Source organism: Bactrocera tryoni, chromosome 2 (genome assembly GCF_016617805.1).
Source record: "Bactrocera tryoni isolate S06 chromosome 2, CSIRO_BtryS06_freeze2, whole genome shotgun sequence".
Classification (NCBI taxonomy): Eukaryota; Metazoa; Arthropoda; class Insecta; order Diptera; family Tephritidae; genus Bactrocera; species Bactrocera tryoni.
The window spans coordinates 49269959-49284149 of NC_052500.1; the positions used below are offsets into that span (position 1 = coordinate 49269959).

Below are 14191 nucleotides of genomic sequence, written 5' to 3' on the forward strand. Positions count from 1 at the left end.
GCTTTTCTTTTCGCTACGTGGCGCCAATTGGATATTCCAAGCGTAGCCAGGTGCTTCTCCACTTGGTCCTTCCAACGGAGTGGTGCTCTTCCTCTTCATCTGCTTCCACCGGCGGGTACTGCATCGAATACCTTCAGAGCTAGAGTGTTTTCGTCCATCCGGACAACATGACCTAGACAGCGTAGCCGCTGTCTTTAATGTCAATGTCGTCGTATATCTCGTACAGCTCATCGTTCCATCGAATGCGATATTCCCCGCGGCCAACGCCCAAAGGACCATAAATCTTTCGCAGAACTTTTCTCTCGAAAACTCGCAACGTCGACTCATCAGTTGATGTCATCGTCCAGGCCTCTGCACCATATAGCAGGACGGGAATTATGAGCGACTTATAGAGTTTGGTTTTTGTTCGTCGAGAGAGGACTTACTTCTCAATTGCCTACTCAGTTCGAAGTAGAACCTGTTGGCAAGAGTTATCCTGTGTTGGATTTCCAGGCTGAACTTGTTGGTGGTGTTTACGCTGGTTTCCAAATATACGAAATTATCTACAACTTCAAAGTTATGGCTGTCAACGGTGTCGTGAGAGCCAAGTCGTGAGTGCAACGACTGTTTGTTTGATGACAGGAGATATTTCTTCTTGCCCTCGTTCACCACCAGACCCATCTGCTTTGCTTCCTTGTCCAGTCTGGAGAAAGCAGAAAGCGGTGTTGAGGCCGTTGATATCAATAGCATACGCCAGCAGCTGTACACTCTTATAAAAGATTATATCTGCTCGATTAAGTACACACGTAGGCACTTACTTTTTATGATATCGATCTGAAATTTTTCAAACAGCCTTTTCTTCCCCGAGAAGCTGCTCATTTGTCGGAACCGCCCTTATCCAACCACTATCTCCTATAACTACCTTCAAACTGATCGATTAAGCTCAAGTCCTTGTATGGAAAACTTTTTTATTCAACAATATATCTTCACGAAATTTAGCACAGATTATTGTCCGAGGTAAAGAGACAATCTCCAAACGAATTGTTCAAATCGGGCCTTTATAGAATGTATTTATCATACAAACTTAACGATCAAAATAAAGATAAAGATCTATGTAAAGATATTTTTTTCTTATTAAGTAAATTGATTTGATCTTATTTAGTTATACAATAGGAGCTCTCAGTATTATATAGGAGTATATAACTATAGATAACGGGTGATAACGGATTTATTTCAGTCTTTTTTAAATGATTCGTTATATAAATATAAATATAGTCACAAGTAAGCAAGACTTTAAACGGACAAAATAACACTTTATTAATTCCCCGATTTTCGTCTAAAGGAATATATAGTAAAGTCTGCAACTCTCCATGCAAATAGGGAAACAATAAAATATTTTATGAAATTGGTCTGCCAACAAAGGCTGTAGATGATATACTATACATAAGTATCTGCCCGTTGATGGTATGTATTATAAAACATGTTATTGTGAAAAATGTTGAAATGGCACCTGCTTATTGTTTTTTGTGTTTTCATTAACTTTATATTTATAAATCATATTAATTATGGTCATGAGGGCACTAAGCGCCATATTAGCGCTTTCTTTACGATTTTATCTAATATCCAGTTTTGCTCGCGAATCTGCGTTGCGAACTCTCAAAGCCAAGCAGAATACGTTTTTTGACTTGGATAAACACGAAGATTTGTTTGTTATTTTATTTTAGTAGACATAAAGAGGAACATTTAAATATTATGTAATGTAATAATCGTTTATAACAAAAATGGCCGCAACTTGTTCATTTAAGGATTGAGTAATATGACGAATAGTGCATTTAGCTTTACTTATATATAAGTACATTAATAAAATAAATACAATAACTTTAGAAAGTTTTAAAGTTAAGTGACTTTTGCTGATTTCGGAATATAATTTACACTCGTGGCCACGCAAACCTTACCACTAAAATTTTTCAAGTATTGTGCGTATTTGACTTATTTAGAAATAAAAACATGTTATTAATCAAAATTTTTAAAAATTAAAAACAAAACACATTTAGCAATAGATAAAACAATTAAAAGATAGTAAGCTTTACAAAATGAGCTCGAAATGTAAAAGACTGACATGCGATAAAAATATATTATTTTTTATTTTTTTAATTTAACTTCATTTACACAATAATTGAAATAAATATTTTATTAAATTTTTTTTAATTGAAACACGAAGTTTAGTCGGTGTATCACTTTAAAAACAATAAAATTAGCCCCTTTTGTATAGGCACATAAAAGCTTATTTTTGTTTTACTCATTGAACGTAATAAATTAGAAACTATAATTATAATTAGGTAATATAATTTAGTTTACTTATGCTTACTAAAAACATAAAATAAACAAAAGTGAAGAAAATCCCGAAAGAACGAAAAATTCCAAAAAAAAAATTTAAGAAAGTATAGTGGTAAGGTTTGCGTGGCCATAAGTGTATACAAGTATGGTTATGAACCAAAATATTGGCAACACTTTCTTTGCATATTTTCCCCATTAAATAACTGCTTGATTAAACCCATTGACCTAAAGGAGCCAAACCACATTCAACTTGTATGCAAACAATTCAGATCTGTGATGGAGCTTAAAATCTGGGTTTCTCTCAAACTTTGACTTTTATAACTAGCTTTAAGTCTAGAACACAATTCAAAACTAACAAAATCTCTTTACGACAATTAAAAACAACATTTTTAGCTGCATGTATACATTATCATTTACAATGTTGCTGGCAGTTAAATTATCCACATTTCAATGATCCGTTGTAAACAGGTACAACAAAGCGAATTTACCTTACTTAAAAGCACAGCTGTTGCAAAAATATATTTTTCCACTTTATAAACCAGACATTTTGAATAAACTTTTATTATATTCTGAACTCCATGTGCTTATAAATAAATCTGATATTGTTTATGAGTTTAATTACGCTTCACATTGTCGTCAAATTGACTATATTAAGAAATTTCAGCTCAAGTTAAATGGTAAAATATAATTTATATGGTAAGTATGCCATACTTGTCTGAAGTAAGGTCTTATTTAATGCTGATTGACGTATGCGTTATATGTACAAGGTGCTTTCCAAAGTAAACAGGACTTTTTGAATTTAGCGCCCACTGGTGGCGCCATCTATATGTCGACGGGTGCGTTAGAATCTGCTGTCTTTATCTATTGTCTAGTGAGAATTTCATGACATTTCATAAATTGGAATTGAAGTGTCAGTATGTTTGTGTCATCGGTGTGAAAATGAGCTTCGAACAAAGAGCCAACATTAATTTTTTTTTTAAATTGGTAAAACTTTTACTGAAACGTTTCAATTGATGAAACAAGTTTATGGCGATGATTGCCTATCCCATAGCAGATTACACGAGTGGTTTCAACGTTTTCAAAGTGATCGTGAGGACATAAATGACGACCAGCATGAGGGCCAATCAAAATCCATGATCACCGGAAATTCCACCGAAATTGTGCGTGAATTCATCAAAAATCAGCCAAAATCATCATTGAAATTCATGTGAATGGAATTGAACATCTCCAAAACATAGATTTATCGCATTTTGACCGAACATTTTGGCTTACGAAAGGTGACTGACGACCAAAAATTGCTCAGAATCCAACATTCGATTCGACGCTTGTGACCGATTATTTGACCAAAAATCACATTTTAACTATTAACTACTCCCCGTATTCACCTGATATGGTACCGTGCGACTTCTTCCTTTTCGAAAAAATGCATTTGCCCATGAAAGGAGACCTTTATGCAGACGTAGAGGCCATTCAAAAAGTTTGGACCGGCATACTGGCGGCCATACCGGCCAACGAGCTAAAACACTCATTCAACATGCTTCTGGACCGTGCAAAAAGCTGTATTGAAGCTGAAAGAGACTATTTTGAATGAAATAAATTGATTTCGCCGAAAAAACCATTTGTTCTGTTTTTTTTTGAGTCCTGTTTACTTTGGAACGCATTTTGTAAAGTAATATACTATATACTGGCATACTGTCCGTATTAAGGCTAAAGGCAGTCTATTAAATCCCTTTAGATATTTCAAGTCTCGTTTCGCATACGGTCAAAATTGTCTTGAACAGAAGAGCAGCGTTAGAGACTGATTTCACTTTTACAGGATGCCAAGTCTCAAAGGTATCTAGAGTAATGACATATTGGACGAGTTTGCACTAAGTGTTGTACGGGTATTATGCGCAATCCCGTTTAAATTCGCGCCAAACGCTAACATCCTAAAGGATCGTCATGGACTACGAAAGGGCAATCCAGCTAGTATCGCTGAGAACCAAAACTGGTCTATTTGTAACTTATTAATGTGGCCTATGATATATTAGTGGCCTATGATATATTAGATGCCATCAGTAAAAGTTCTCTGATGTTTTAAAAATTGGTATGTTGATGCTCCTAACAGGGTTATAAAGTAGTTCAGCTTAACTAACAGGTAATCCAAGCAGGTACTTTTTCATTAGCCTTTTTTTCCAACTTGAGACCCAGTATTCATTATTGGATATTCCACCGAATAAGCCACATCCAGCACGCAGTGAAGAAAATATAGCTGCCGTAGCTGTCAGTTTACAGGAAGGTGAGTACTCGATTCGGCGCTGTTTGCAGCTACTCGAACTGAAATATGGAAGGAATTGGCGCATTTTACGTCGAGATCTTAAATTGAAAATGTTCAAAATACAGCTAGTGCAAGAATTGAAGCCGCTCGACATTTCCAAGCGACATCGCTTCCCTCACGCAATCTGAAAAGATTTAAGAGCTGTCATTTCGTCCAAACAAACAACGGTTTGGTGTGGTTTGTGTGCCGGCGAGAACGTAACCATCGATGGCGACCGTTAGTGCGCCATGATAACCGACTATTTGGTGCCTGAGCTTGAAGCTTGTGATCTAGGCCAAATTTGGTTTCAACAAGCTGGCGCTACTTCCCACTCATCGTTGAAATCAATGGATTTATTGATTGTCTAACAAGATGATGTGATATCGCCCAGCAAACTTCTTCCTGTAGGAATATGTAAAGTCTAAAGTCTATGCGGTCAATCCCGCTTCGATTTAGGCCTCGGAGGAAAACAGCACACGTGTCATTCGCAGTTTGTAGTCAGAATTCTCGGACGAGTCAACGAAAATTAAACTCAACGAATGGATTATGCGAGACGTAGCCGCCGTCAACATTTAAAAGATATAATCTTTAAAAAATGAATGCGAAAATATGTCCTTTCGAATGATAATAAACATTCCCCATTAAGTTTTAATTTTCTATGTTTTTTCTTTAAAAAAGTAGAGAACCTGAAAATGGATTTCTCTATAAATAAATATTGATATCTTTATTTATCCTTATTCGTCTATTATTCCTATCCTTTCATATATGTAACCCCAAATCTTATGAACTCTAATTGATATTTTTTAATACATTGCTTTCTTGTATTTGAAGAAATCGAATGACCAGTACACATTTTTATTAAGAAACTTTTTACGGTAATGCGTTCCACATATATCTCTTCAACTTCTGAAAACCTGTCATGTATGGTCCAAACCTTTTGATTCTTTAATTTATATATGAAGCTAACAATAAAAGTTCATGAAAGATATTAGGAAACATATTAAAGTCTTAAAAAAAATATATTTTTTTCTTAGCCTCAAGAAATAGCAATAAATTATAAAAAGTCTTCTTGGTAACCCGATCAATATATAGTAGTTATTTCGCTATCTGATTTGATGTCGTTTTTTTCATTTCCCAGCATCAAAACAACAAAAGACGCATCTTTTGCCTGAATGAAATGCCGCTGGGCAACTGAAAGATGAATAAAAATTGTGCGATATCTCGATGTAGTAGAAAAAAAATATTCATTCTTAATTCTAAACAAATTACCTGCTATGAACGGAGTAAGTTTACTAGAATGCGAAAAATCACACAAAAGCAAATAAAATAATGAGTTGAGGAAAGATAAAACACATGGAAGTCTCTACATATATAATATTAGTAATATATGTATATGTACTTATTCATAAAAATGTAAATGCAAGTGGCGCGATACAAAAAGCACGAACGAGTCACACTTGGTGCAATCGAAAGTGGTTAACTGACATTAAGATGCGTGTATGTATTATAGAGAGACACACACTCGCTAATCCGGTAACAAGCTACTATCGTCGTAGGAGAATTTGTGCGATTATGCGCTCCCGAAAGCTCTACGCGTGGCAGTGCAACAAAAGAGCTTACGACAAGCTAACTGTTCTCACTGTAACGTTGAGAATAAAGCGCCAGAAAAAGAAAACTTCGAAATGAAAGTTGTCATTGTTTGATTACTCACCTGAACAGGTGCTGGTGCTGACACGATCGCTTCGGCACCGCTTGCACTCTCTGCGCCGCTGAGTGGTGAGCGCGGTCGCGCTATGGCTGCTGTTGTTGCCGTTGTTATTGGTATTGACGCGGTAGCCACAGATGTTTGCTTACGACTGGGCGGCGCTGGTAGTAGAGCGGCGGGGGCTGACCGGTTTGCCGGTGTTGGCGTCGTCGTTGCTAGTTCTGCAGCCAGCGCGTCGCGGCCGCTGCTACTGACGGTGGTAGGGCTAATGCGTGTGGCATTTCCTATGTTGTCGTCGCCGTTGGTGTTTCTGTTGTTGTTGTTGGCATTTTTATGGGCCGCCTCGTCATCGTCGAATCTAACCCAGTTTTGTTTGCCACCGGCAGCATCGTCCGGCACATCCAAGGCGATATCCTGCAGGGGATGTGAGACGGCGGCCGGTTGTGTGGGCGCTTGTTGTTCACCGTTATCGGACATGTTCGGTAGTTTGTTGGTTGTGTTGTGTAATGTATGGTGAATGTTTTTATAGTTTTGCTGTGTACTTATTTCGTATTTTCTTAATTGTTGCTTTGGTTGTTTATGCGTTTTGAACTGTTTTCTTTTCTTGTTTTTATTCGCTTCGGTTTCGCAGTTTCAAGCAGCTACTACGGTTATAATAGCATTCGAAAACAACTTGTGCTATTTCATTTTTTCACTTCTATTTGCTTTTGCTATCTGAAATATTTCATACACAGAAATATTTATTTAACCTTTTCTTTTCTTTTCTAGATAATTGTTTTATCTTATTTGTCTCTGCATGTGCGCATAGACATCTGAGATAATTATTTTTTTTTTGTTTTAAATTGCTTTCTTCGTTTCTATTCTCCGCACTAATAACTACAGAAAATGTGTAAAGAAAAATTGCCAGTTTCTAATTCCACTATTTGAATAATTTAAATTTCATTATTTTGCTTTTAAAAGAACCATTAACCTTTAGTGATCTACCCGGGCGTCTAGTATTAAATGGAAAACTCACGAGTTCTAACTATTAGGAATAAAAGGTTATGAAATACTTGGTGAATAGACTGCAGATCTAATCTGAACTTAACCTTGAAATTGTAGTTATTAAATATATAGGAATAGAAGAAGCATAAAAAACATCATATCTCGCAGCAGACATTCAAGCGATTCTAGTTTATAATAATTTCGAGATTCTTCAATTACTTATTAAGACGTCTAATACCAAGCCAATTGTTAGGATTCTAACAAGTCACTCTTACAGTTGTTTCAGCATAAACCTTTAAAACCAAGTTATCTTCTACAAAAAGTAGTCTGGAGTCAAATTACTTGCGTGGTCAGTAGACAACTCTCAATAAAACGATGGTTTCACGTACTGTGCGACTTCTTGTACCGGCCTGCTGAAATAATTCACGGTTTCTCTTAAAAGATTGATATTGACGCGGCAAACCTTACAAGCTTAGAATTATATCCTTCATATACTACATATCGTTAACTATTGAGAGTTACGTTGACTCTCTCTTCAGTTTCAAAAAAATATGGAACAGTACTGACTTCGGCATGCAAGACGATCTACAGGGTTTTTTATCACTGGCGTGCTCGGAGTGCTCCGTAAGTTTGCAACAGAGAAGAAGATTTCCATTGAATTTCAGCCAGCGTTTCGGTACTGTCTTTGCCGAAAAGATGTCTTCTCTTTCGCAATTGTTTTGACAGATTTCCCATGGTGAAATTATCTACCTAAAAGCAACTGCATCCTTTACTAATGTACTTAAAAAGTTGAATAATTTAACTGAATATAGTTACAAGTTAACACTTGAAGAGTTTGTAATTACGCCTGGTGGAGCATTTCATAGTTTAATGAAAGCAAAAATGTAAGTGGATACTTCTCATACTGTACTCGTTATTACGTGTATATATTATCTCTCTAGCCAATTAGTATGTTTATTAAGGCGTAAAATTATATTCATATTATTCATATTTTTATGAACTTTATTGTTAAAGCTTTTAGGAAAACAAATATACCGAAATGAAGCAGCAACGCCTATTTAAGATTAACATAATCTAATTGATATTCTCATTCTTTCTATTTAGAAATAATCAGCACTATTTAACAGGTTAATCGCAAAGTCCTAGTCTTGCCATAGTAAAACACATTTTTTGGCAAAATTCAACGATGGTACCCTGATCATAGTGACCATTTTCGTTACCATTTCTGTTGTACGATTTGTCGCTTCCGCGATCACCCGTTCATTCGACGAAAATTTCTTTCCATAAAACATTTCTTCGAGATCTGAAAACAGAAAATAGTCGCTGGAGACCAGATTTGGAAATACGGTGAATGCGAAAGCAATTCGGAGCCCAACAGATGCATTTGTGCCATTGTTTTCACTGATTTGTGATATTGGCTTGATGAAACCGCACTTCCTTATTCTACAAATGCGGCTGTTCTTCGGCGATTTCGTTCTTCAAAAGGTCCAATAAAGACATGTATGATTCTTCCTTTTTAAGGTAGTCAATAAATAGTGCGCATTTCAAAATACAGACAACATAACCTTGGCAGCCGACTGTAGTCTATGCTTTGGAGCGGGTTCATGGTGTGTAGTAATTCACTTGGATAACTGTCAATTGAACTTCGGGGTGAAATGATAGAGCCATATTTCATCCCTTGTCACATGTAGTCGCAAAAACTCGGGTTTATTACGCTTGAAGATCTCCAAACACTGCTCTGAATCATTAACTCATCGCAGTTTTTGATCAAAAGCGAGCACGCGCGGCATCCACTTTGCACAGAGCTTTCTCTTACCTAAATATTCATGGATATTATGGTGTACGCATTCAATTAATATCTTCAGAGCGCCTGTGATCTTGGTTTTTTTTTTTTGTTTTCTTCGGTAACATCTTCTTTTGGACGTCCATTCCATTTACCGTTCATTTATCGTCATTCAATTATACAATATTGTAATGTTTACAACAATAGCATAACTTCATAAAGACTAGTATATTTGGCGGCTTCAGATGAGATCAGCTAATTATAAAAAAACGCAATATCTCTTAAAAGTCTTTACTTGTATACCCTGTACAGACATATTAGGTAGTCGAAAAAGACTTTTCGTTTTTCTAATAAAACTGCAACTTTTCTTTATATTTATAATGAACTTTAATGTACCAAATATGTACCATTTTGGTCGACCACGTTTTGCTATTTTTTCGCTGGAGACATTATTCCATCATGGTGGATGCATCAAAACTTCTCAGCCAAGCTCTCCCAATTTTTGCCTAGTCATCAAAGATATATGTGGTCTAGCGTTGTACTGATGGAAGACGAAGTCCTTTCTGTTGATCAGTTCCGACCGTCTTTTCGATTTCTTGTTTCAATCTCATCAGTTGTAGACACTAAAATGTAGAATCAATCGTTTAACTAGGCTGCAGTAGCTCATAGTGGCTGATTCCTTCCCAATCCCACCAAACACTCAGCATAACTTTTTGAGGCGTCAGTGCTGGCTTTGCGACCATTTGACGCATCTCATTCAGCCAGCCATTTCTCCGACAGATGTCATCAAAAAATTCCGAAAAAATTTTTTTATACACTCCACCTCATGATATGTGCAAAAAGTGCCATTGTATGTAGAATAAAAGTTTCTATGAAATAAAAAATGTAAAAAATACAGGCCAGATTACCCTACTGACCCCTTAACGAAGTCTTTATTAGAAACGTATGGGAAGTCCCTATACGATTCATAAACACTCTGGCAAGCTAGCCAGTTATAGTTAATTTCTTCTCTTCGGCTGACCGCAAACGATAATTGGACGTACATATGTTTATCTCCTATATTGAAATTGTTATGAGTTATTATAATACAATATTCAGCTCGCTACCTAAAGCAATATGAAAAGTTTCGCAGAACAATGTGTCTGAAACCTACACATTGTAAGAAAATAATTGTTTAGTTAATGTTTCAAGAAATTCTCTTTGCCAGAGACTTTCTTCCTTTTGTAGCCGCGGCATTAATATAAAAAACCTTTTGATGGGAATACCAACACTCCGGGTTCTGACATAGTTTGGCGATCGATAATAAAAACTGTTGATTATCATTATTTCGAAAAGGATTGGGTTAAGTTTTTCTTAATTTATTGTATAAAAAAAGAAACATTTTTAATGTAAAATGTAATTTTAATACAAATTAATGTACAATTAAATCTTTTTAGAAATTATTTCCAATACTTTTTTTAATCACGCATTTCCCTCCATTTTCCTATGTGCACAACTTTCATTATACATTTGTGAATAAAATAGTAGATTTCACTTTCTGAAACTCATCGAAATTCTTTCAAGCTATTACCTGTTAATTTTATTGCTAGTAGAGCTTGCAGCATTGTATCTAACTATTTTCTCAACCTTCATTTCCATACACAGACCTTACTAAACACATGCGCACTGTCGCTTTGATCACATCATACCTAACTATCTGGTATTTTTTTTGTTGTAATATTTCTATACGCTTTTGCATATATTCACGCTGTTTATACACGTTTTGCTTCCACAGATTATCAATATTTTCACATCCACGTAGGCGCTTCGAACTCAACTACTAGTATTTTGTAGTTTACACTTTCGAATAATATTTTACCCGTTTATATTTCTTGTACAATTTGTTATACTTGCTTATATAAGCTTGCCTTGTGGCCTGACATTTGTGGCATTTTCGAAATAAATTTATGAAAAACGAAAACTCGCACAAAAAGCAATTAGAATAAGCCACGAAAGGGAAATGAAATAAAGGTATATTCAAAAAGTGATAGACGTTAAGTGACGTACGCACACGCCGCCAAAAACCGCTAGACAAAACGCTTTTCCGAAAAGTGGTACGCGTTTAAGCCAACAAAGCTGAAGCACAACTGAGCGCGACAAATGTGGCCGTAAAGCGGCACACCCAGCGCACACAAAGTCAAAAGCGTTGCTCTGCCATTCCAGCCAAGCGCTCAGAAGCTCACCGAATCGTCACAAGTTTAATATTTACATTTACATGGGCATTGGAAGTGCCGCCACGCTCGCAAGCCTCTTTTGTGCGCGCTCTCCGATTCTCAGATCTTTGAATGACACACCACACCTTCGCTTTAGTTTTGAACGCAGTGCTACGCCAATTCATTTGCGCTAAAAGCACGACCAACAGTTTATTATGCGACTCACTTTATTGCTACCGCTCAGTGCGAGCAGTCTACCAGCTTACCTTAGATGTTAGCATTAAATTAAGTTTACTTTTGTTTTTGAGCTGCTCATTTACCAGAGCGTGCCGCCACAGCCTTATTCACCTACTGCCGGCTAAGCTGATCGTTTACCTGCTATGTAATCGACGTTCCGCTACATGTGATCGGCACTCGCTCTTTCGCTCCATTATTACTTCAATGCGAAGGTAGCACTCGTTCGACGTGGTAACAAGCACGAGGCGTATTGTTGCATGAAAGTTATTTTGATTGTTCCTCCACTCGTTTGTGAGTGTATGTACTTAGGCGTATTTAGCTATAGATATCGGTCATTGAACGAAGTTCAGTCACAATTCTGCATTTCTTTTATTATTGAAATATCTTTTGACCAATTCTTCGGAAATTAGGTCATACGAATTGAATGTTTCTGCGGGCACGTTCAGTTTTGGATACACATACATATAGATATAATAAGTATACGGGTGTGTTTAAAAAATAACGGGAATTTTCATTTCTTATTTAGCCAACATTAATGTTGTCACCTTCAAAATAGTCCCCGTTCGATATCATGCACTTATGCCAGCGCTTCTTCCAATTGACGAAACATCTCTCAAACTTGATCTTTGGAATAAACTTTAGATGTTTCAAGGATTTCAGCTTCTTGTTAAACGGCAGCTCTTGTTTTTAGCCAATAATTCATGAACAGCAACAAACTGTGAGCTTTTAATATTGACGATGGACTACTCTCACCAGCGAAATTGTGTATTATTTCTCCCTTCCGTCTTTTTGTCTTTTGAATTTCGCGGCTATGTATAAAGCGCTACAGAGCTCGTATCTGGCAATACTATACATCTTTGAAAGGTCTTGACATAACCTACAAAACTCCGCTGTGCATGATTACTTTGGATATAGCGTGTAACAGTTATATACGTGTAAACTTGGAGTTCACTAACGCCGAAATTCGTGCCATTTTAAAGTTTTCCTTCGTTAAAGGCAAATGCGCTAGAGAAACGGTCCGTGAGATTAATGGTGTTTTGGGGGGTGGTACTGTATCACTTTGAACTGCGGAGGAATGGTTTCGACGACTCAGAGCGGACACGACGCCATTGATAAGACAGCCGGCGGAAGAGCTGTGAGGACGAATACCGATCAAATCATGGAAAACATCGAGTTAGACCGGCATGTAGCTCTCGTGATATCGCCCAGAAAATGGGAGTTAGTCACCAAACCATGACGGAACTAGATGGACGGAAGAATTAGTGAAGATGATGTTAAATTATACAAATGCTATTCTACACCCTAATTGTGGAATACTACTGAATCTGAATTACAGTTGTTGGAATAGTCATATTTGCTTTGTATACAGTAGCAGAGCTTTGCCAGTTTACTTTGTGGCAACCCCAAAGTAATGTGGCAACCACAAATGCAACTCTGCAAAAAGCATAGATATGGCAACCCAAAAACTGGATAAGCTGTCAGCTTGACGAACCGCCATTTCTCCTTCTTCTTGGCGCATAGTCCCGACTGCTAGCACGCTTCATCATTTTCGCTCTCCATTTCATTTTCATTTTCAATCATCAACTTTGTATCAGTATTTTATATTTTAATAAATCTAAAATTATTGTGGACATCCCACATATTGGTGACCCCGACGTGATCGAAAAATTACGCAAAAAGAAGCGGTAAACCAGGTAATACAAAATTTGCAGCATCGAGGCCAATTGGCAGAGGACATCCAAACCCGCAACGTGGAAGTGGCCAAACTTTCCATCAGGATCCCACCATTCTGGCACGCAAATCCAGAACTGTGGATGGCGCAGGTCGAGTCACAAGTCATCGTTGCAGGTATAACGAGCGACAAAACAAAGTACCACACCGTCGTGGCCGCGATCGAAAGCAACGTGCTACCTCAAATAAGCGACATAATTCTTAATTCACCGAACAGTGAACTGTATACCACGCTAAAAAATCGTATAATAACACAATTCGCGGACTCGGAGCAAAAACGTGTAAAAAAGCTACTGCAGGAACAAGAGCTTGGTGATATGCGTCCATCACAGCTCTTGCGCGAAATGCGAAGTCTAGCCGGCAGCGAGATCAACGATAATATACTAAAGTCCATTTGAATGAGTCGGTTACCTTCCAGCATGCGACTAATAATTTCCATTGGCAACGAACCGCTCGACAAAGTTGCCCTGCTCGCGGACAAAATATGTGAGTTTAGCGCCTTCCCACAAGTACACGTGGTCGAAACTCCAAACACAGCAAAACCCAATCAATCTAGCATCGAGCAGCAGCTAACCGAAATCACGAAAGAGATAGCATCAATAAGGCGAACATAAATTGTCGGCCTAGAAGTCGCAGCAGAAGCCGTCCTCCGTCACGTTCCGGTATGCAAAACAACAATTCGAATGGTTTTGTGCTGGTAGCATCACAAATTTGGTGACGATGCCAAAAAATGTCGTAGCCCTTGCGCAAAAAAGTTAAACTAACTAGTCTGTCGTCAATGGCGATCGACGACAGGCTCAACGACAAAAACCGCCGCTTAATCGTTCGAGATAAAAAATCCACAATAAACTTTCTCATCGACACGGGAGCTGAAGTCAACGTAATTCCACCGACGCAACAAAAACGTAGATGCCCGGACAAAAACAACTATCGGGTGATTTTTTTGA

General features: G+C 37.3%; 1 protein-coding gene across 9 annotated transcripts in view; it reads right to left on the reverse strand.

Moving 5' to 3' along the window:
- LOC120767941 overlaps nt 1–11200 on the reverse strand; it is a 30557-nt gene extending 19357 nt beyond the window's left edge. For 4 of the 9 annotated variants that reach the window (XM_040094319.1, XM_040094317.1, XM_040094318.1 and 1 more), the window contains exons 1-2: nt 10655–11194; nt 6324–7031 (exon numbers count right to left, since the gene is read on the reverse strand). In XM_040094319.1, coding sequence (XP_039950253.1) covers nt 6324–6794 — 471 coding nt within the window. In that variant the 5' untranslated portion in view covers nt 6795–7031; nt 10655–11194. Of the gene's footprint in view, nt 1–6323; nt 7194–10654 lie in introns of all 9 variants that reach the window. The other 5 variants (XM_040094316.1, XM_040094315.1, XM_040094314.1 and 2 more) reach the window with 5 other exon arrangements.
- Between the last annotated feature and the right edge of the window lie 2991 nt (nt 11201–14191).